Source organism: Perognathus longimembris, chromosome 2, assembly GCF_023159225.1.
Source record: "Perognathus longimembris pacificus isolate PPM17 chromosome 2, ASM2315922v1, whole genome shotgun sequence".
NCBI lineage: Eukaryota > Metazoa > Chordata > Mammalia > Rodentia > Heteromyidae > Perognathus > Perognathus longimembris.
The window spans coordinates 33,097,869-33,121,621 of NC_063162.1; the positions used below are offsets into that span (position 1 = coordinate 33,097,869).

At 39.5% G+C, this 23,753-nt stretch overlaps 1 protein-coding gene across 1 annotated transcript in view; it reads left to right on the forward strand.

The window, feature by feature from the left end:
* Nucleotides 1-2,136: 2,136 nt before the first annotated feature.
* The window catches only part of Prkg1 (protein kinase cGMP-dependent 1), a 919,569-nt gene continuing 897,952 nt past the window's right edge, over nucleotides 2,137-23,753 (forward strand). Inside the window, exon 1 of the mRNA XM_048338777.1 lies at nucleotides 2,137-2,709. Coding sequence (XP_048194734.1) covers nucleotides 2,399-2,709 — 311 coding nt within the window. The 5' untranslated portion in view covers nucleotides 2,137-2,398. The remainder of the gene's footprint in view (nucleotides 2,710-23,753) is intronic.

A 23,753-nucleotide genomic window follows, 5' to 3' on the forward strand; every position in this document is an offset into this window, starting at 1 on the left:
TGTAGTGTTAAACATTTTCCCAGGGAAGTGAAGAATTCCCACTGGTTAAATAAGATCAGAATTTGGACTTTTGCCTGGGAGAAGGAAATGGACACAGAGAAGTATTTTAGAATATAATTGGTTATACAAGCCACAATACTGGTTCGGTTCACTTTTAATTAAAACAAACAATAATTCAGAACTGATACCTACTTTTAAGTTATTCATTAAAAATGAAAATGTTGGGAATTATTCTCTCTCTATATATATCTTCCTGAAATAAGTTAACTTCTGAAAATATTTGTGTTGGAAAGCAGACAAATGTCTTATGTCATTGGTACTAAGGAGAATTAGATCAGAATTTCTGTGGAAGAATGTTTAGGATTGCATATCCTTGGCCATTTACACCTCTAGTTACATACAGATCTACTTTAAATAAAAAAGCTTGTGATGCTCCCAGTAGCTACCTGCGGGCCCCCACCCCCCATTTCTGTCTTTTAGCCCAGGTACAGAAAGATGTGTAAGTTTTTTTCTGAGACATATTTTTTTTTCAAATTTTTATTATCAAACTGATGTATAGAGAGGTTACAGTTTCATATGTTAGGCATTGGATACATTTCTTGTACTGTTTGTTACCTTGTCCCTCATACCCCCTGAGACATATTTTTGTCGTTGGCTAGCTTTAAATTCCAGTGATGAGATGGGCAATGCCATTCAATTTGAATTAACTCCCCCCAACCCAATATTAGTGTGTAAGGAACGTGTAGATAGAACAATGAGGATTTTTATATTGATTATCCAAGAACGGTCATTTAAAGACTGCTAAAAAGAAACTATAAAGCTGAACGAGTAGCTAAAGATTTAGTTAAATATAAGGAATTGAGGTTAAATATTAGATAAGTGTTGGCGAGGGGTTCTGAACAAGTGTTCCCAGAATAAGAGAATAACCCTTAGACAGAAAGTTTGCTACCTACTTGTCATCATTTTAGTAAATACTGAGGGCACAGGAATCGAGCTGCCAGCGGATGGAGTTATGGCAGTGATTGGCATGGTGTACAGTATCCTGCAACACCTCTAGTCTCCCCTCTATTGTAGTATCTTCATATTCGAAGTTGTGTCAACATTTTCTCCTTGCCAGTCAAGGGGGAAGTTCCATTCCCAGGAGCCTGGCGGTCATGGTTGTAGGTATGGCTTCCAAATGCGAGCTTCGCAACTCAGAAATGACTTAGGTCCCCCACCCCTCTTCTCCACCAAATCCATGAAGTGCAAACCAGGCATATTCTGTAGAGGGGAGCTCAAATGCGGGGATGGGGGGAGGGGAATGTATAACAGAGAATCCAGTGACTTTCTGGGGCCCCAATCCGTTGGCCTTTGCCCTGAGAAGAATTGACTGATGTGAGTTCAGACTCTTCAGGAAGAGGAGAATGAGCAGAAACCGCAGATCAGCTACACCAGTGGGGATGAGGAAGGCCAACCTCCCGCTCCCCAAAGCCCCTAGGATGTCTGGGGAAATCCCTCTCGGGCACTGGCACTGGCACCGTTGCTCTCACCTCGGGAGAGGCAAGTTTCTTTGCAAGCGTTAGCCACCTGTGTGAGGCGCTCCCCGTGGGAAAGGTGGCGTGGGAGAGAGAAGCCAGGGCTCAAATCACATCCCTGGGCGCTTTCTTTGGTGAGGCTGGTTGGGTCAACTATACCTCCAAGAGCTGAGAGCTTTTGAGGATGCAGAGTCTACCCTGTCCTTGTACATCTCCAGGATCCTAATCCAACCTCTTCAAGACTGGTATGGTATGCGCGGAGCCAGCTGACGCCAGTCCAGTTGGCTGGGGGGTCTTCCCGGTCCTCTCCCTCCCACCTCTCCACCCACCAAGTAGTGCTCCAGCCTTGCTCCGCCTTCGCACCCCCAGCGCGCCCGGAGCTTTATCAGCCTCCCCACACACACCGCCGGCTTCCTTTGGTTTCCTCGGGCGTCCGGCGTTGGTGATCCTGGCGAAGCAGCCGCTGCCTTGGAGCCCCCCGTATCCCACCCCACTCAAGTGCCCCCCTCCTGCTGCGGCTCCTCGGTCCCGGCGCCTCAGGGGCTCTTCTCCCCCGCGCGCCGCGGCGCCCACCGCGCTCCAGGTTAGATCCCGGGGTTTGTTTTGGTTTTGTTTTTTTTTGGACCTGGCTGTCTTGCTCTGATACCCCAACATTCAGCCTCTCGCTAAGCCCAGAGAAGTGGAATCTGCTCATTGAAACTCTCGGTGGCTGGAGCGGGCGGACTGGGCATGCTCAGAAGCCAGGGTTGCTGGCTTTGGTCTCAAGTAGGAAGCTTTTTCACTCAGGAGGCAGCGGCGACTTTGGGGAAAGTTGATCGGAGAGGGGAGGACGCACCAAGACGCGGAGCAGCGGCAGGCAGGAGCCCCTGGCAGCCCGGAGGAGCATGGGCACCCTGCGAGATTTACAGTACGCGCTCCAGGAGAAGATCGAGGAGCTGAGGCAGAGGGATGCCCTCATCGATGAGCTGGAGCTGGAGTTGGATCAGAAGGACGAACTGATCCAGAAGCTGCAGAACGAGCTGGACAAGTACCGCTCGGTGATCCGACCGGCCACCCAGCAGGCACAGAAGCAGAGCGCCAGCACCTTGCAAGGCGAGCCGCGCACCAAGCGCCAGGCGATCTCAGCTGAGCCCACCGCCTTCGACATCCAAGATCTCAGCCATGTGACCCTGCCTTTCTACCCCAAGAGCCCACAGTAAGCGAGGGGGTTACACGCCGGGGTGGCCCTGGCACCTTGGCGGTGGGATGCTGCCGCGGGTCTCTGTATTGTCTGTCGGCCCCCGCCCCTCGGGCTTGTCATGTCTGTTGTCATCCCCAGAAATGTTTCATTTTCATGAGCACTTCTTGCCGGCTTGTGCCAGACTCACTGCACATAACGTTGCCTTCGTCTCTTTGTCAAATGCCAAGGTATTTTGTGTTCTTAAATATACACATGCATTCATATATACCACCGAGATACAGCACCTAGTGTTGGGAACGCGCCCCAGGTGTGTGAGTGGCTGTGAACAGAAGAATTAAAAAAAATAAAAATAAAAATCCCCAAAGCCCTGGCAAACCTGACCAGCCAGAAAATCCTAAATGCAGGCTCATCAGACTTGAAATGAAATGCGTCTGCTATCACCCCCTTATACTTTCTGTTCTTTTGTGGCTCTAACATGCTGGTGCTTCACGCTGCTTCTCTTCAAACCTGATGTTCTGTCACCATCAAAGTGTAAAAAAAAAGAGTAAATATGCATTTAAAAGGGGGAAATTTTTTTGATTTCCTGAATTGGATGACATTTACAATCCCATAAATGGAAGCCTAGGCTGCTGCTTTTCAAAAGATGTTTCTTAATAACATCTGAGGGAGAATGTTAGTTATTTTCTTGAAGGGATTTTTCTATGATCCCTTAATGAACAGCCCTGTCTCTTCAGAGGGCTTGCATTATTTCCAGGGTCAGACACCGAGAAGTACACTTGGCTTTGTTGACAGCGTGGACACAGCTTTTGCCTTACTCCTGGCTTCCGAGGCAAACCCTCTGGTATTCTTCTAGCATTTTAGAGAAAAGTGTAGTTCTTGATGTCAGTGGATGGAAAAACTGAATGAAACTTGTTACACAACACTGAACACAAAGTCTATATGGAAAGGAATCAACGGGACACAAGGGCACTAGAGGATGAGCCATACTACCTATCTGAGCAGTATGTTTCATTATTAGGCAGTGACATGATGAATAAATCAAAGGACTTTGAGACTCTACTACATGACACTGGCTGGATGACGTGTGTTATATAATAACAGAAGGTCCCTTAGAAATAAACCTTCACTTCCTATACACAGACAATTCATAAAAGGAACAAATACTTTGATAGAATCATTTGTATTTATTGCCTGAGGGGTAAGACATAGGTGCTAGCTGTAGTTTTCAAAAGTTAACAATTGTACCCATTTATGTGGGTTCCCAGGAAGTCTATTTGGTAGCTGCCAGTTAGGTCCCGGCAGGGTTAGCTGTCAGAGGAGTCTGTATTCAGTGGAGTGGAGAAGAGACAATAAGGATGGACGTTTCTGAGATTCTGACCCTAGCAAGTTGTCCTTATAGTTCAGCACACTGAAGCCTGTCCTAGAAACCTGAGAGATCTAAAACCACTGCCACTTTCTCTGGTAAATTGATTTGCAGTCCTGACATGCTTGCCTGTTGTAGCTAACAATGTACATGACCATCTCTCCTGGGCCAAGTTTTGCATAATGAAAAAAAAAAACACCTCAAAGACAGCTCTTTGCATTGTTAAGAATTCTATAGGATCTCCTTCTTCATATCCGTAGGACTTTAGAGTAACACAGAACAAACTCCGCTTTTATAAAAGGAATATTTTAATAGGTTTTATAATGAAGTATGATCAAGACAACTGATAACTCCAGCTTAAACATTTTATGAGAGAAGATCTAAAGGAATCTGGGCAGCAGGAAAGGGAATGAGCTGGAGGATGCAGGAAGTTTTAGAAGCCTCGGACTGCTTGACACCCAGAAAAACTAGGTTTCTTTTAAAGTCTAAAGTGAAAAGTGAATTTATGTGGCAAATAATTCATCCCACTCTAGTAAACATTTGGATCGATTGAACATTGCATTCTGTTATTTACTTAATAACTTGTATTTTAAGGAACTTAGTTGTTAGGGTATTGCCATGGTGGTTCTTGTGATTCTGAAGGATTATACTGAAGAAAGAAAATGATAGCATGTCTTTAAGCTTAAATAATTTTGGAAAAACATCTGTTCTTTTTTTCACACTTCCATAAAGAAAATGAGAATGAAGTTGGCTTGAATGGTAGAGTGCACCTTTCTTAGGGGAAAAAAGAATTATGTTGTATGCACAATGATTATTATCTCATTCGAATTGAATGACTGTTTAGGATAGCCTCACATAGAATGTAGAAAATGTGCTATTCTAAACAACTTGTATTTACTTTTCAATTTATTTCATTTAAATACTTTGCTTATTTAGACTTACTGGCAACAAGTGTATGTGTGTGTGTGTGTGTGTGTGTGTGTGTGTGTGTGTGTGTTTATACTTAGTCTATAGTGCAACCTAAAAACTTTAGTTATCTTCCTTAAGATTACACATAGATTATTTTGAGTTCAAGTTAAAATGAGACCATCCAAGTAGGCTAAAGCTGATTTTAGCCCATATTCATGTTAGGCTTTGGTTCTCTTCCCATGAGATGTAGCTAACATCCCTGCTGATATACATTCAATTATTGGATTATGAAAACAACTTGTTTAGTGATCTTTTAGGTTGAGGATTTATACTATTTCAATATTTTTCTTAGAAACATTTCATCATAAAAATAGTATAAATGTAAACTAACTTAAAACTTGAGTCATCTGGACAGTTTGGGTTTGATTTTTTCCCCCTTGAAGCTGAGAATGGGAAAGAAGATTCTGTAGGATTACACCATGAAGCCAGGACACTTCTACAACATCTGTTAAGTAGGGAGAGTACTCACTCACAAGCTATATAGATATATCTCTGAAGGCCTTCTTAGCTTATGACTGTGAAGCAAAGAACTGATGTAGCAAATTAGGATCTATACACTACTGCTCAGAATATAAGTACATGAGAATATAAAATTACTAGACTGAATGTGTGAAAATAAATTGAACAAGTAAACTCTTCAAATAGAACAAACAAAGCCAGTATCCATTCTGTGAGATCAGATAATCTAATGTTTCTTGTGAGCTTCTAAAGTAATTTTATTCATGATATTTCACCCCTAGTCATGGACTTTACACTAGAGTAGATTATTTGGTGTCTGATATTTTGATCAAAACCCTTTACTAAATCTTAGTGTTATCTAATCTTTTCCATTTTCCTGTCACAGGCATCTGTGTCAGTTCTGTTGGACTATATAGAGTTCAGTTCCTATCAAAAGTTGTTAGTGTCTCTGTATTTTTGTAAAGCCATTGCTTTTCATCCCAGAGATAGCTGCACTTCACAGAATGATGAAATGTTCTGTTTTGTATTGTGATTGTGATATACTTTGAAAGAGCTGAGGATAAAAGAGAAATATATATATGTATATATATATAAAATTTTAAAGGGCATTGATTTAAAACACATCATGTATGATCTTCTAATCTCTGACACTAATATTATCTCAAAAGAAACATCTTCCTTAATGCTCTATGTTCAGTTATGCAGTAAATCAAGGGAATAACCGAATTTTGGTGTAATTATAGATGGCATAATATTAAAATATAGATCTCTTCAAAGGTAGGGATTAATTTTCAAATGTGCTTTATAGGTAAGCTTAATTCTTTTGCGAGATGTATGCCATGTGTAATATCTTGTGGCGCATTAGAGGTGAGCACATGTGGGCCTTGTAATCAAATAGTTAATAGGGACAAAAAATACTTCAGAGGTAAATAGGTGAGATGAGTCACAAAAGGGATACTAAAACAGTTTGCAAATTATACAGAGCTCATTTAATTTTATGCTACCAGTAAAGTCTCATGAAAATGCAAGTTTTAAAACTAAGTATTTGAGGGGCTGACATGACTTAGGGTGTTTACTAATGGGGTGGGAGACAGAGGAGAGGGCATAGGAGATGGAAGAGCTCCAGACTAAAGCAATCAGCAAAGGGACAAGGTACATCTGGGAAGGATGGGGCAGCAGCAACATGTGGCTTTACTATGTGTACCCTAGAGGACATTGAAGAAAATTTGAGACCAGAGAGCAGAATTTCTGTCATTATGACTTTTATAAAGTAGATAAGAGGAAATTTCTACTTGTTTTAAGGAGAATCTCTTTCATTATGATTTTATAAAGTAGATGAGAGGACATTTCTGCTTGTTCTTAAGGAAGTGTTTTATACTAGTTTTACTAGTTGTTAACCTATTGTTACCGACTTGTAAGTAGGTAACTAAATGTTGCCTACTAGTAGGTAAAGCTCTGAATCTCAGAATGTATTCCCAACTCCCCACCCCCACCCCACCAGCAGTCCTGACAGTGGCCATAACTGTACTAACTGTAAGACAATTTCATTTAAGCAAGCAACAGATGGTGAAAACCTTTGAAGAACCTAAGTTTTACTCTTAAAGAAATTAACTTCTTGCTACTCACTGGAGAATGTTCCATTGAAAGTAATCTAATATATGCCACAGACTAGCACTATAGATTATTTCCATACCTTGGCAAACTGGACAAAGATAAAAATTGAGGGTGAGGTTAATTCTTGAAATTCATCTTTCCTGTTTTTGCAGAGGATGTAAATTCTGACTTAATGTTAGTATATTGGTTAATTTGACATTACATTGTATGCAATAAAATAATAGGTGGGGAGGAAATATTTATAAAAATGTAAGACACTCGGTTGCTGGTATTCTGTTAGGATATTTTGAAGCACAGTCAGTTTGTGGGTCCCTAAAATGGGATTTATAAGAAAAATACTGACAAGCCCTTAAATAGAATTGCTTTGGAGATTGCCTGAGAATATAATTGACCAACTTCTCTGCTCTGCTAGACCACATTTCTAAGCTCGGGTTACTTGTTATTTCACTGAAGAGTTGGGTTTGGATTCCTAATGGGAAAAGGGTGGAAGACAGGTGATGTTTCTATTGTTGCTGTTAGCAGGTTATAAGGCATATGGACACTTTTTTATTTCTTCTGTGTCTGCCTAGCAATGGAGGGTCTCCATGGTATCCTAGCAACCATATTCCGAACACCAGGCTGCTGCTCTTTCTGCCATCCCTACCCATAGGTGCTGCTGTCTGTCCCAAGGAACTGGGCTTGCTGCTAGCTTTCCAGATCCTCTGACTTCAAACCTTCTGAGCTCAGAAACCAAGACAATGTGACAAATAAGCACACATGGAAAGCAGCATTTACCAACCAGCTCAACAGCTTATTATGCAATCAAATCTGTGGCATTTCCATCCTAATCTGAATTGTTGAGCCAGTGATGTTTGCCACTCCTCTGTCAGCCCTTCTCTATTTGCTCACACCCAGCCTTCTGACACTACTTGTAGTTCCTCTCACCATCTTCTGTAAGGATGACATTCTTTGTGTTCTCCTTTAAAAAATGTAGTTTCTGAGAAGTTAAATATGTGCAGTCTGTTTGAACTCTAAGCATAATTTTTGTTTGTAAGAGTAGAGGAATGTTCTCCCTCTGAAACTGTCATGTAAATAGAAACAATAGCACAGAAATTACAGCTACACAAAGCAGATGTTTAGCACAAGGTGGGACTAATAGTACACTCTCAACAGTGTCTTGTTTCTGAGTAGATTTTATAATTATAGTTATTAATATGACAAGGCAGGACAGTAGAGTGGGAAGAAGTCATGTGTGTGAGGGGTATGGGACAGGACCAGGGTAAAGAAAAGGAGGGTCATTATGAATGCCATGCTATGTTTGCAATGTGTTTTGTAGTTCAGGGAATATGCTGTATGATGGAAACAGAAGTTAGTGCTTTGTGGATGAAGATGGCCATAGGAGTATGTGGAAAGATGGTCCCCTTGGGGAGCTGTACTGAGATATTGGCAGAAAATCCTGAAGATATTTCCTCATAGGTGAATGCTTGTTTGGTATGTTTTATATTGTGCCTTTGAAACATGCTTTCTTCCCACACCAATAGGAAGAGCTTGGTAGTCTTTGTATAGTCCACAGTGCAGAGGTAAAGGCAGGGCAGCCAATCAAGGCATGGCTGTTCAGAAATAGTGGGTCAAGAATGATACGGTCCAGCGTGACTAATATTCATGGAGCACTTACTTCTGTACCAACACCATTCTTTTGTATAATCTGGAGTATCCTGTGAGGAAGATTCCAGATCGTCCTCACTTTACACCAGGAGGGAAAGAACACTGACCCTCAGAAAAGCTAAGCAGTTTGCCCAAGGCCACACACTTAGTAAAGAGCTGAACCTGAATTTTAACTCCAGAGCTTTTCTCTTTAACCACTAGAATATCTTGTTGATTACAAGACAGCAAAGATTAGGCAGTTGCAGGAAAATCTAAGAATAACACATGAAGAGTAGCTGTTTACTCATAATTAAATAGGAAGCAGAAGAAATGGAAGAAGTATACAGAATTAGAAAACATTGTGGTTCCCAAACATGGATGCAATTAGGATCACTTGGGGAACTTTAAAAACACCCAGTGCCAAAGTTTGCCTCAAACCAATGAAAATCAGAATTTCTGGAGGAGGGAGGTGTGTGTGGGGGGGAGGGGGAGGGGTTGGAATGGATTAACATTTTAAAATAAGATTCCTAAGGTAACTTTAATGTGCAGGAAAATTTTGGAGGCATTCTCATAGGAAGATTACAAGATATGTGTGTGCATGGGGAGGGAGTTTTTATGTTGTGTGTTTTATTTAAATGAAAGGCCAGATGGATTTTCCATCGAAGAAGTTGAATGTCAGTTGGCTGAAACCTTAAAGAACTAGAAGCTTGCAATTGCTGTAGTGGAATTTTGGTCAAATGATAGGTTTTTATTATTAGTATCTTATTGTTTATGCTCCCAAGTGAGTACTCATTACTTTACTGACTTCATTGATTCTCAACCTCAGCTGCAAACTAGAATCACCCAGAGAGCTTTAAAATGTCCACTTCTAGAGATTCTGATTCAATTGTTCAGTGATAGAAACTCAGGATAAGTATAGTATTTTAGCTCTTTAGGTATATTATTTTAGGTCTTTCACTAAATGTAGCCAGAGTTGAGAATTTCTGCATTAGCCCATTCAACTTTGGATGCCACAGGTAATTTGAATTTCCCTTTATAGTGGGAAGCACTTTCCTTGGTCCCTTTTGACTAAGCCACATCATCTGCTTTCTATGGCACCAGAGAGCTGTGGTTGTACATTCCCTTAGCCTCTTACCTGCCCATGTCTGTAGTGGGTCTGGTAGACCCACTACCATTCTAGGGTCCACAAAAGTGGCTCTGTTCAATGTGTTTCCCTTTTCCTGCCAAGTATCAAGACCTGGGCAGTGTTCAAATGTGACTCTCATTAAGACCAAGCATCATCCCAAGTCTGTTTTCCACTCTTGCTGGGGCAGCTGCCTGGTTAGCCAGTAGGACTTGTTTTTTTTTTTTTTTTTTTTTAAGTCTCAGCTGCTGCTAAGCATGGCGGAGATGAAGAAGGTGAAACACAGATGAGCCCCTCTAGGAAGAGCAGCATTGAGCTTGTAGCACTTCTCCTTCTGGTATGTGATGCCTCTGCAGCCAGCTAGTTTTTTTCCCCTACAGATATTTTATCCTTTTAAGGCAAACAGCTTGAGCTCCGGCTGAGAAGTACTTTGCAAGGAGGTTTCAGAGAAAGCCGAGCAGGCACAACTTCTCAGCTCTCTTTCCAGACAGTGTGGTTTGAAGGAAGAGATCTGGGCATTGTTGGCTGATGAGAGGTTTGAGGTGACACCCCAGGATTGTGGTGTCTCTGAAGAAGTATCTTGAAGATGAGAACCCCTCACCCCTATGGTCTGACCTCACTGCTGCCCTTTTTTTTGTCAGCTCCAGGTTTGGCCTTTGCTCCCTTTCCCCTTACATTACTATTAAACCCTCCTCAATATGTTGCCAGTGGTCTCCAACAGGGGTGTCCTATTTAAATCCATAATTTAATTATTTTCTCAGGTGAGGATCAGCCAATAGTGCACGTTATGTAAGCAATGAAAGTAGCTAATATAATTGAAAATTCCTTTTTTTCCCCCCCAAAAAAGTCATCTTCTTACCATCAGGTCAGTACGAAGGAACTTCCTTGTCTTTCTCCCCCTTCCTAAAATATGAAAATGTATTCAGCTGACAGAGAGCATGTTGAAGCAGAGTAGATGTAATAAGGCTGCCCAGAGGATTAGGGACTTTAATTACACAAGGAAGTTAATCATAAGGAAAGTAAACACTTTCATTATGAATCGTGCATTTGGTTATTGGACTTAAATGAGAGGAATAAGAGGAATTAGCGACAATAAAGAAACATGACCAAAAGCATGTGTTCACTTATTATAGATTAGCAGTGAGAAGAAGAAAGATGGGTAAAAATTGGTGGTAAGACCCTGGAAAATTATGTCTTTGGGTTCTGTTATGCTAAGGTAAAAAAGGATGGGTGCTAGCAGAGCAACCAATTAGTGTCAATTAGTGCCAACATATACTACTGTCGCTGCATCAAAAATAAAATATTGTTAATTACCTTTGCCTGTCTGAAGATCATAAATGCAAATTAAACTTCTTCACATTTGCTGTAAGACAGAGGTAAATTTCATTAACTTTTACAAAGAGGGGGAGTAATTTATGCCCATCCAAAGCCTTACTAAACATCTTAAATTATTTTTCTGGGATTATGTTTCCAAAACAGATCTCTAAATGTTATTGACCTTACAGGGTTCAGTTTTGTTTTCTCAGCTCTAGACTTTATCTACTCCTTGAAATTCTTTCTCTGAACACCAAATAATTATCGTATCAGCCAGTGAGTTTAACTCAGTTAATTGTATTCAATGTCAATGATGACAAATGCACTGTAGTTAAGCAGAAATACTTCCACTGTTTTGTGAAATAGTTATAGTATGGTAATAGTAAGATGTCAACAGCTCTACGCCACGGAAGAAAAAAGATAGTGTGCACAAATCATTTTCTCTTTTGGATATGTAGCACATGCTCCTCACAGTCCAGCTTTAACAATAAATTATGGTTTTGACAGTGTTTCTAAGTACGGATTAAGGGGACTGGAAAAAGGATTGTGCTGACCAAAGAGAAAAATGGGAATTCTGAGTTTGTCCTCTGGGCGCTATTGTTATAGGTGGGCTAGAAGGTAGAGTGGTCATACTCTGCCTGCTGGTGGATGGTAAACACACAGGCCTATCTTGAGCCAATACACTTTCGCTAAACTATCAGTGACTAAGTCATACATTTTGTATTACAGTAAGAAAGAGAAGATGGCCTTCAATTAGACTTGAGCTGTCTTGACAGGGTGTTACCATATGCTCCAAAAAGGAATATTAAGCATCTGAAAGTGACAGGTACCATTTTTCTAAGCCTGTGATGGCAACTCATGATGGCCAGTGGGAGGAGAGAAGTAGAATACCTGAGGGGGAATAAACCCTAGAGAGTACAGTGCATGCAAATGGAATGTAGAACTTTATATGAACTTGAGACTTCCTTCCAGATAATTGCTATCCTCTGTCTTTCTTATCCTCTGTTGCAAGGATACTAAACCTTAGTAAAGTAAGCCCAAAGACACTTACATAAGCAAGAGTAGGGATGTGTGTGTGTGTGTGTGTGTGTGTGTGTGTTGTTGTTGTAGAATCCATTCATTGGAGTACCTCTTTATTTAGAAAAAGTGGTATTTACTTAATAAAACCTATTCAACTCTGGATTGTTTAAAGACTGTTTGCTCAGGTGTGCAAAAAGGAAAGACTCAACATTTCTAGTCATTCACATAATAATTGCCTTCAGAAAAAAATATAGTATTGTGTTCCATGATACATTTCTATGAGCAATATTTCTTGTTACAGACCTGAGAAGCTTTAGAACTATTATGAAAAAGACTATGCTGTGACTTTTTTTTTAATGGCAGTAGTTTTGGTCAGAAATAGTCATTTTCCTTTTCTTCAAAATATCACTTTAATTTTTGTTGCTCATGATAAAAGGAAAATACAACATAAAATGTGTGTCATTCTGCCTCCTAGATATTTTAGCATAACTTAGTATGACACCTCTCTTGTTTATGAAAAAAGAAATGTAGAACAAGATGATTCCTTGTTCATGTGATATGGAATAGCCTAAAACTCGATAAAACTTTGAGATGATCCTCATGGAAAGGAATGAGAAATAAGATAACAGCTCATTGTGAATGGATCATCTTTTATTAATTTTTCCAGCATTGCACAGTGTTTATGAGCTCATTCAATTCTTTGCTTTTGTGTTATGTTGGCTTTAGGAGTTAACTTGTTTATTTTTCCTTCCTCTTGACTTTTGTTGTAAAGCCCCTAGCCTAAAAACATGTTTTATTTTTAAGTAGTCAACAGTTTGAAGAATGTAACTTTTTCCTTAAAGTAACAGTAATGAAAATGAAAACTTTCAAAAATGGAGAAATCAGAAACAAAGCTATATATCCATGCCTGAGTCCCTGTTTAAATGTTTACAAGTAAGTTATTTCAGCCAATTCTGGTACTGAGAAGTATCAACTTATTTCCACAACATATTTGTAACGTATTTGTGATTATGATAAGCAATCCTGGACAATCTTTTTCACCCTAAAAATAGAGAAACAGAAAGAACCATATTGAAATAAATTGGGCAAATACCTATGTAAGGTGTGTAAAGGTGAATATATACATGTTGTTAGGGCATTTGATCTAGGGTATAAGATGAAAACACAGCTCATCCCGGAGAAGGCACCTCTTCTCAGGTGGCTCTTTCTCTTATGGCTTGTCTTATCTTTGGATGACACCACTAAAGTCCTGTGCCATGTAATCATCTGTCACAATAGATATTAGAGTGGCTCTCCATCTTCTGGATTCCTAAAGGTTACTGTCAGTGTGATGGATGGAAAATTACTTGAGCATACATTTATATGTCTTGACAAGAGTGGGATTCTCTGTTAGATGGGCTTAGAGGTTATTAAATAACATCTAGGTGAACACTTACTAGTGAGTTTTTAAATCCTTGATAACAGGTTTTTCTCTCCACCTTTCTTGACTCCCATTAACGAATAGTTCAGTCCATTGCTTTTTCACCATAAAGGAGAATATGATACTAGGAAAGTTGAGTTCAGTAATATCATATATAATATAATGTTTAAAAGATAATATTCACAACTTCCCTTGTGCAAACTGGGCTCCCTTTCTCCCCTAAATTTTTGGTCATGGATATCATCTCCTCCTCCTCCTCCTCCTCTTCCTCCTCCTTCTCCTCCTCCTCCTCCTCCTCCTCCTCCTCCTCCTCCTGCTCCTCCTCCTCCTCCTCCTCCTCCTCCTCCTCCTCCTCCTCTTCCTCCTCCTCCTCCTCCTCCTCTTCCTCCTCCTCCTCCTCTTCCTCCTCCTCCTCCTCCTATCATCTCCTCCTCCTCCTCCTCCTCCTCCTCCTCCTCCTCCTCCTCCTCCTCCTCCTCCTCCTCCTCCTCCTCCTCCTCCTCCTCCTCCTCCCCCTCCCCATCCCTCTCTTCTTCTTCTTTCTTCTGCCAGCCAGTCTTGGGGCTTGAGCTCAGGGTCTGAACACTGTCCCAGGCTTCTTTTTGCTCAAGGCTAGCACTCTACCACTTGAGCCACAGTGCTACTTCTGGCCTTTTCTACATATATGGTGCTGAGGAATCGAACCCAGGGCTTCATGTATATAAGGCAAGCATTCTACCACTATGCCATATTCCCAGCCCATCACTTCTTTCTTTAGAAAAATTCTTCGTACAGTAAAGGCTATAATGGTTACTTTGTAGTTTGTTTTTGCTGGTTAGTTATTGGTGGTGATAATGATGATGATCACCAGCAGCATTTGTCTTATTTTATAACTTCTACTCAGCTTCATTTAATTCTGCAATGATCACATGTTTTATCATCCCCATTCCTGTCACTTTCTGCTAGCTGCATGTAGCCTGTGACTCTTGCTCATAGGATCAGCCTGGTCTCTGAAGTCATTTTAGTTTTTCACCCCTGGGTTGCAAAGTCTTAAAATTTCCCTTCTTCTTTGAATAATCCGTGATCGTAAAGTGTCTTTCCAAGGAAGCACACTTGTCCTCCAGCTCTAATAAATGTCTGGGCTGAAGCTCTGCAGCATAAAACCTCATAAACTGGTTAACCTTGAGAAGTGAAAGGATTGACTGAGAAGAAATACAAGTATGGAATTAATGAAAATGGTTACGGGAGAATCTTTTCAAATTCTTAATTTGTCTTGCAGACACAGACAGAACTCTTCCTAACAAAATCCTGTCAAGCTTAGGATAATAGCTTACTAATTTGACTGTCTAGAGATTCTAATAGGTTTTAATATTATGAGAAGGTAAGGGCCAACAAACTCAGGATGAAACACTTTTTAATTAGGTGCTTGCCTCAACTTATTCAACACAAGAAAGGTAAAATTTAAAGGTTAATTTTGTTTGCATTTTTGTCTCTTAGCTCTTCATAATGGACCCTGAGAAAATTGAATCTATTTTTAAAAAAAACTTAAAAAAACAGTGTTCCCTGATTGTATGCTTCTGAGTGTCTGAAGTTATTCTTTTTGGAGCATCAATGCAACTGTAGAGTTTATATGTGATAAGAATGAGGTTTAGTAACAATTTATAGTCAGTGATTAGAAAAGTGAGTATTTATATGATTTCATTTCTGTGTTGTAGCTGAGTGAATAAAAAATCACTTCCAGTTTTCAGATTAGAAAATTGTGGATGAAAGTAGTAAGCAATCTATCCCAAATACAATAGCTCTTCAGTGATAGTCCTATAAATCCCATACGTCACCAGGGCTTGGTCAGCCCTCTTTTCATACCAAAGAGCAGCCTTAGTATATTCATGATAAAATTGATGGCACTGCCTTGAGAATCCTTTGATTAAGCAACACATGGATGAAATCCTCTCGTTTGGCAATGCATGTGTGGAGTTTGCAAGTAGGTAACTTCACAACCTGTGATTGGATAAGAACCTGGGCTGTCTGTCATTCAACTGCTACTTCACCCCTTAACTAGGTTTAATATATTGAGTCTTGTCTAAGCTTCTACTTCCTCATTTCAAATGAGAATTACAGTATCTACCATGATTAGAGAAAGTCATTGTGGGTCTCTCAACATGTAATAAAAGTAGTATGGTTTTCATAGTAATTTTCCATGTAGTAGTTTTCACAACTGTCATCAATTTTATGGCTTTTTTAAAGACCAGTTTTCAGTACGGTGTCATGGACACCTCTAGTCCAAATCGAGGGGCACAAAATGGAAAGTCAGGCTCAGTAATATGAAGCTCATGCAACCCAGCTTGGCCTGGGTGTGACTTGGAAGAAGACTAAGTGAACCCTGCATAAATTCTCCATGCCTTTTGCATGGTATGGGCTCACCATAATAAGAAATGTCTTAAGAAAGCTTGAAGTTCCATAACTTCTTAATTATTTCATCAAACAAGCAGTTGTAGACATATAGTGAAGGATTGGCTAAATTTGAACAGAATGGCATACATTTAAATGATGTTTTAAAATTATAGTGAAAATAGTTACATAATCCCAAAGAAAGCCATCTGTGCTCTAAAAATGGAGAATTTTTAATGGCCATGCTTTGAAGATGCCTTCATGTGAAATTGTAATGATATTGTTCTTCACATGTGTTTAAACTCAGAGGGTCCTTATAAACATAGACTATGAACTGCTACTCTATAGTAAGGTTTTAAAAATCCACTGCTTTAATGGGTTGATTTCAATCCATCCAAAGTATTTAGAGAAAAGTGGTTTTTCTATTTCCTGCAATGTTTACTTAGAAGTTATTCACTGATAATGGGTTTCTATTTGAAAGCCATTCATCCCCAGCTTGAATATTTGCTGTCCAGACTGAGAATCTCTCAGACACAGAACATAATCCTTGCATATAAATGTTTTTCTATTAATGACCTTGATTCTGCATCTCAAGATGCCTTTTCCAAAATAATATGATTGTGGGTAAAAGCAGAGATAACAGCCCTGTTAGCCTGAAGATGAATACATTAATGGTCTTTGACAAGTTCTTGACAGTCAAGATGATGAGCTGATAAGGGAAAGCTTTAGAATAAAAATAAAAATACTAGTTCATGATGAAATGTGTCATGTAATACAAGTAATATTAATACAGCTTTATTGAGATATAATTTGTATGCCATAAAATTTACCCACCATACATGTACTATGTCAGGATTGTTAGTAAATTTGAAGAACTGTGTAACTATCACCACAGTCCATCTTTAGAACACTTCTAGTGCCTCCTGGAATTAATTACCTGGGTTCATCTGCAGTCAATTTCTACTCTGCTCTAAGCCACCACTGATTGGCTTCCTGTCTTTATCAATTTACCTTCTGTATGCCTTTTATATGAACAGACTTGCCTAACTATTTTTAATAGCTTTTTGGAATAATGCAGAAACTGTGGAATTTAGGTGTTTTTATTTTTGTGCATGTTTTGCCTAGATTTGATGTCTTATTGTGGCAGTAAGTTGATTAACAGTAACAGCAATAATAGAATCAGGTTACCTTGTACAGAATATTTGCTGTGTTCAGGAATTCTAGTAAGGTATTATGATACTAATTTTTCTAGCTTTTATAATACTTCTAAAACGTGGTTATTCATTTGTTATGAATTTAACATACAACAACACCAACTGAAAGCAATCTCAAAGAGATCAAATAATTATCTTAGGACCACCACAGTGTTCTTGAATCCAAGTCTGTGCTTTCTGGCTGCTATATTGGGCTCTTTTAAAAAAATAATTTTATTGTCAAGGTGATGTGCAGAGGGGTTACTGTTTCATAATAAGGTAGTGAGTATATTTCTTGTCAAACTTCTTACCTCTCCCTCATTTTTCTCCCGCCTTCCGTCCCCCCTACACCCGAGTTGTACAGTTAATGTCCAACATACTGTCTTCTGAGTATCACTGTTGTATTGGTTTGCCCTTTATCCTTTGTCTCACCATTTTGATATTACCCTACCCTTTCCTAATCCAGATAAACATATACACAATACCCAGGGCACCAAAATCAAGTACAGTGACAACAGAGGATAAACCATAGGAAAGAAAAACAAAAGGAAAAAACCCCAAATAATTTCACATAGTACATTAAAAATAACAACCACAGAGAAAAACCTCTTGTTTCCATATCTTGGAGTTCATTTTGCTTAACATCATCTTATATGATCATATGTACCTAACTGTTGAGCTATTGTGATCCTCTGCTAGAACTACCCAAGACATATACTCAGTTCTTTATCTCAAAGTATTGTGGTCAGGAAGATGTATGGCTTATACCCTCAACAAGTTTCCATTTTTCTCAACACTGAGATGCATCCTTGAAGTTACCTGCCAATTTGTCATTTTGGCCCTTGTGAATATTCTGCTATTGAAAATATTGAGAAAAGAGTGAGTCAACAAGCTAAAGAGAAGCCATAAGTGAGGTGAATATAGAAGTGATCAGGGAACCCTTTGTGAAAGAAGAGAGGCAAAGACAGAATCGAGATTTGAAATATGAAGTAAAGGAAGGGAGAAATCATGGAGGAAGGGAGAAATTTCTGATACTTAGATATACCTGAGGTAGTAATTTCATGAATAAAGTAGAGGGTTTTGATTAAAATTCTCTTTAGGGTAGAAACTCTTTTCAAAGCAAAATCCTTATTTCCCTTTCCCCCCACCCCCATTTGGTGCCAGTGGGGCTGGAAGCAGACGAAAGAGACTAGTCTTTAATGCTGATGGCTGTGACCCCAAGTGGGACAGGACTCTGATTTAGGTGGCTACAGCTGACTCCACTTTGTTTCACTAAAATCCTGGCTTGCTACCTGGCTGGCTGTATTCCCCAGAAGCCTTTGCTCTGATGCCAATCAATCCCTCCTGGTGCAAAGGCTTCTGGGTTACAAGCCAATTGGGGATGCTGCCAATTCTGTTGCTTATTCAGCAGTGAAATGAGGTGGCACTGTTAGCTCGCTTTCTTATTGTGCAGGTAGCAGGAATGAAGTTTCAGTTTAAGAGAATAAAGAGTAATCTTACTTTGAGGATTAACTGGGGATTGACGACAGGAATTTCAGAAATTATAAACTATTTCACATGTTCGCGGTAAGCCATAGATTCAAGCTTTTCAGTTGCACAAGTGGTTGGAAGTCATAAATTTCATGGGCCAAATTAGGGTTTTCTTTTTAAATAAATAATAGTAAAAGTGTATATTTATACATAGTAATTGGTTTTGATAAACATATAGGTACACGGTAATAAGGAGTTAAAATATTGGAGGCACACCCATGTATATACATATACCAAGGATTAAGAGAAACCTCATTAATTGCATAGAATACAATAAGATTTTTAAAAATATAGCATGAATCACTTTGTAGGTTTATAACATTTCTGTGTGTTTATTTATTTGCAGAATCCAGGACAAGCATAAGGTGTACAGAACATAATATGTAAAGAGACCATATGATTTTGAAAGTCTAGGGCCTGGATTAGCAGCCTCAGCCTCAGCTGGGAACTTATTAGAAATACAGCTTCACTGATAGTACCCCAAACTTACAACATCTGAAGCCTTGGGCTGAGGCTCAGAGGTTAGTATTTGAACAACCCCTCTAGGTCATTTTGAGGGCTTCTGGAATAAAAGAGTAGGAAATTAGCACTAAATTTTGCAGATTTCATTGTAAACAAGGTTGAAGTCAGTTCATTTTCTTGCCCAGAGCAATGAGGCAGGGATTCTAAGTGATGGGTGATCTTACTTGCATTCTGCTCTGATTTGCTCTGTTCCCTCCTTTTCATGTCCATCTGTATTTTTCCAAAAACTCTTTTCTGTCCATACCAAGTGGAAATGCTATGTATTTTGCAACAGTTGTAGGCTTTAATTCTTTTAGGGGTAACATTATTTTAGTAGTATAAACTTACTTGGTCTGTTATTAGTTTATAACTTCGTTTTGTTATGCATTAGTATGAGTATATGTGTGCACACACATTCAGAGACTATGTCTTCTGAATGAGACCCAGAGTTAACTTTATTCTGGCATATGATCTGTTGTGTAATCTTACCTTGGCTTCTTTTCAATGATTCATCACTTGAAATCACTCCCTTCTTGGTTTTGGTCTGTTCTGAGAGTCCTCGGTAAGCTAACCTCCATTAATCTAGACTTCAAGGCTCAGAACAAAGCTTAGGAGTGAACCCTGACTGATGCTTATTTATCCTGATAAACTGCTTACTTTAGGGGCCCAGGGCTGTATCTCATCACAACATCATTACAAATAGACGAGTAAATAGACTATCATAATATCCAGAGCCTAAAAAGCATTCACATAATGATTAATTTTTCTTAGTCTCGTTCCTTCTCATTGTTCCCCTAGATCTCAGCTTTTAATAATTCTTAGCACTGAATCAAGCTGAGTTTTGGCAACTAGAAAACAATGCATCAGTGTTCTCTCTGTTTTCATTTTGTACCAGTTATTTGTTTTTGTGGGCAGTGTTTGGTGTGATCTACAAATAATCGAAATTCCTCAAATGGAAATATATATTGGACCAGTGAAATCTGTAGCATATAATAAGATTACAGTTCCTTCCCTGAAATCTCTAGGTTTCAGATTTCCTTTCCTTAGCATTTTTGAAGGGTTGCAGGAAAGATGCATACAGAATGTATTTCTTTTTGTGGTTCCTTATTATTATTATTATTATTATTAATTATTTATTGTCAAAGTGATGTACAGAGGGGTTACAGTTTCATACGTTAGGCCATGGGTACATTTCTTGTACTATCTGTTACTTCCTTCCTCATTCCCCCCATTCCCCCCTTTTCCCTCTCCCCCCATGAGTTGTTCAGTTGGTTTACACCAAATGGTTTTGTCTTTTTATCCTTTGTATCTCAATTTTGATATTCCCTTTCACTTCCCTAGTTCTAATACCAGAATATACAGAATGGATTTTGTGACTTCTAGCCATCCAATGCAGCACTCTACAAGCAAAACCAACTGTACTTCTTCAGCAAAACACACTGTTCTTTCTTTGAAGAGGTTTTGATTCTGAATTCATACATTAGGATATGTTGGGCAGTATAGGCAATAAGGAGATTTTGTGTATGGATTTCAGAACTTCTTTTTTCATGTTCAGAAAGTATATTCATCCACAACTAACATTCAAGGCATTTAAATTCAGGCCTTGTAAATAACTTGATTGAAGTCAATGCTGTATGCAAATGAAAGCTGGATTTGAACCCAGGTATGGTTGAATCTGGATGACTTCCTTTTCCCCATAGGGCATTATTCCTTAGAATCATATCCTAGCATTAAAAGGAGCTGTAGCGATTGCTGAGTTCCTCTCCATCCTTTTACAATGAGTGACAGAAAGGCACCCAGTATGTGTGGTCTTTAGTACCATTTAGTACCATCATTGGTAAGGGGCACAGCCCAGACCCCAAGTGCTTTAACACCTATTTCTGTACTCTTTCAGTTCTCATACTGACATGTTCTTCTAGGCATTTCTAAATGATTTTCTTCGAAACCATTTTTGTTGCAAATACAAAGGCAGTTTCCTAATAGTTTCTGTTTCCCATATCAGCTCTCAGAATGTGTTGATCAAGTAGTTGGGCTTACTGTGTTTTTATTATCATCAAATACCTAAGTGCTGGTAATGCATGCTTGCTTAGATTCAAGCTAGAGACTTTATTTACTTGGGCACACCTCGTGTATATTGTAATTCCCTGTTTCCTTAGTTGCTTTCAAGAGTAAAATAAGCAATTTTGTTTAGAATTAATAGCCCTGATCTTACTTCTGCCTTATTCACTGAGGGAAACCTTATAGTTAACTGTAATTTGAGTTATTTTCAGTGCAACTTCAAGGGAGTTATTTGATAGAAGGCAAGTGTTGCTTCTAGACACAGTGAGATGCTCTGCATGCCTTCTGCCTGAGTACAGGTTTGCACACTTTCTCGACAAGATTTGTAGGTGTCGCGGTTTGTAAGTCAGGGTTTGAAGCATATTAGAGAAATGCTCATTCATTCATTCATTCTTTTATTTATTTATATTGTAAAGGTGATGTAAAGAAGGGATGAACAGAGGGGTGACAGTTACCTAAGTCAGGTAATAAGCACATTTCTTTTTGACCAGTGTGACTCCCTCCTTGATTTCCTCCCAACCTCCCTGCTCCCCAAGTTGTATAGTTCACTTCCAACATAGTGTGCTGTGAGTACTGCTGTTGAATTCATTCACCTTTTGTCCCAACATTTCTGTGCCTCCCTTTCCCCTCCCCAAATCAGATAAACTTACATATAAGACAAAAGGTACAGAAATAAAAAATAGTGAAAAAGGAGAAAAACAGAAGAAAAAAAGGAACCAAAAGTAAAATTTAAAAAACCCTCTTTTTTCCATTTTTTGGAGTTCATTTCAATAATCATTATGAGAAATACACATTTAAAGAAGGAACAGAATTCCTCACTTTACCAAATGCAACTGATTCAGGGAAGAGAGAACAGAAGCATATACATATATGATAATATTATGTAAGAATTAGGAGGGGCTGGGAATGTGGCTTAGTGGTAGAGTGCTTGCTTAGCATGCATGAAGCCCTGGGTTTGATTCCTCAGCACCACATATACAGAAAAAGCCAGAAGCGGCACTATAGCTCAAGTGGTAGCATGCTAGCCTCGAGCAAAAAAGAAGCCAGGGACAGTGCTCAGGCCCTGAGTTCAAGCCCCAGGATTGGCAAAAAAAAATTTAAAAAAAGAATTAGGAATAAGTAGTACATGCTCCTACTTAATAAATTTTACAGATTATTTTTATATTGTGTGATCATAATTATTAGCACATATTAATTAGACTAACTGTTGGTAACTCTACATGGCATGCATTGATTATGCTCAGCTACACTACTCCCACCCCAGCTGTTCTCCTCCCCAAACCTTTCCACTCCCTAATAATCCCTCTTCTTTTTTTAAGAAGGTAAGTACAATCAAAGTACTAGAGCATGAGAGATAGAGCTAGGGGCAAAAAGAAGGTTGAAAGAAGGAAAAATGTGGACTTTACCCAGATCCAGGGCTCTGTGTCATGATCCCTCAGTTCCTTATCTCCACCCCTCTAATCTATTTGTTCATGGGTTGCAGGCTGAGACTGTAACTTAAACTCTGAATAATTTTTCGGTCAGTAGTCCAGATCTACTGCATGTAGGGCTGCAGGTCCTACTCTGATGGTGATTAGATTTCTAGCGCCTGGCTCTGCAGTCTGAAGAACTTGAGTTCCCACTTGAATTTTGCCCCCAGTACCTTGAGATTCTTACCTATAAAATAGAAAGCAGTGCAGTATCCTGAGTAAGAGCCCCCCTGATGTCGGGAAATGCTAGAGATGATTCTAAACACTCCATAGTACAAAGCTATCATTCACAACAAAGAACTGTTTACTTCAACATATCAGTGAATTAGCCCTTAGGAAGTAAAGGCTTTAGGGCTGGGATTCTGTTGTACCTCTTCTCCTATAAAGTCCACAGTCTTCTCAGTCCCACATCCACACTGGGACTTCCTTTAACGGACTCTTTCAGTCTTGCTGGAACTTCTGCGTGGTCTATTCCCTGGCCTTCGCTTAGATTGGTAAATTCCCCCCATGGGTATACAATGCTGGCTGGAAATTTTAGTAGTGACCATTTCTGGAACCATGATCTTACTTTGATGGGAGCTGTGAAAGCTACATCTTGATCATTTCATATTTTTTTTCTGCATTTCAAGACTGGTGGTATGTGATAGTTTGTGATTCTCTGGCAGACTGGTTCTCAAGCCTACTTCCTTTGATTCTCACGTTTTATCTCTCTTCTGTAGGAGTCTCTCCTCTGTTCAAAGAGTTTTTTCTTTCCTTAAGTACTACACTGTACACTTCCCTCAGAGCAGCTTATCTCCTTGCAAATGTTGATCTAGCTCACCCTGGTGGAAGCAGAACCCGGGAAAGTCCTGAGTCCCTGAGGTCCCAGACAAAGATGACCTGAGTTGGGAGGGAATGACAGAGTGACCAAGCCATTCCTCCTGCAAGTATGTCAAGGCAGAATAGACTGGAAACCCAAGGGCCATGGTACAGTTAGGTACTCCTCTCAGAGGCTGATCAAGATGGGGTTGGTATCAGCTTTTCTATGTAGGAAGTG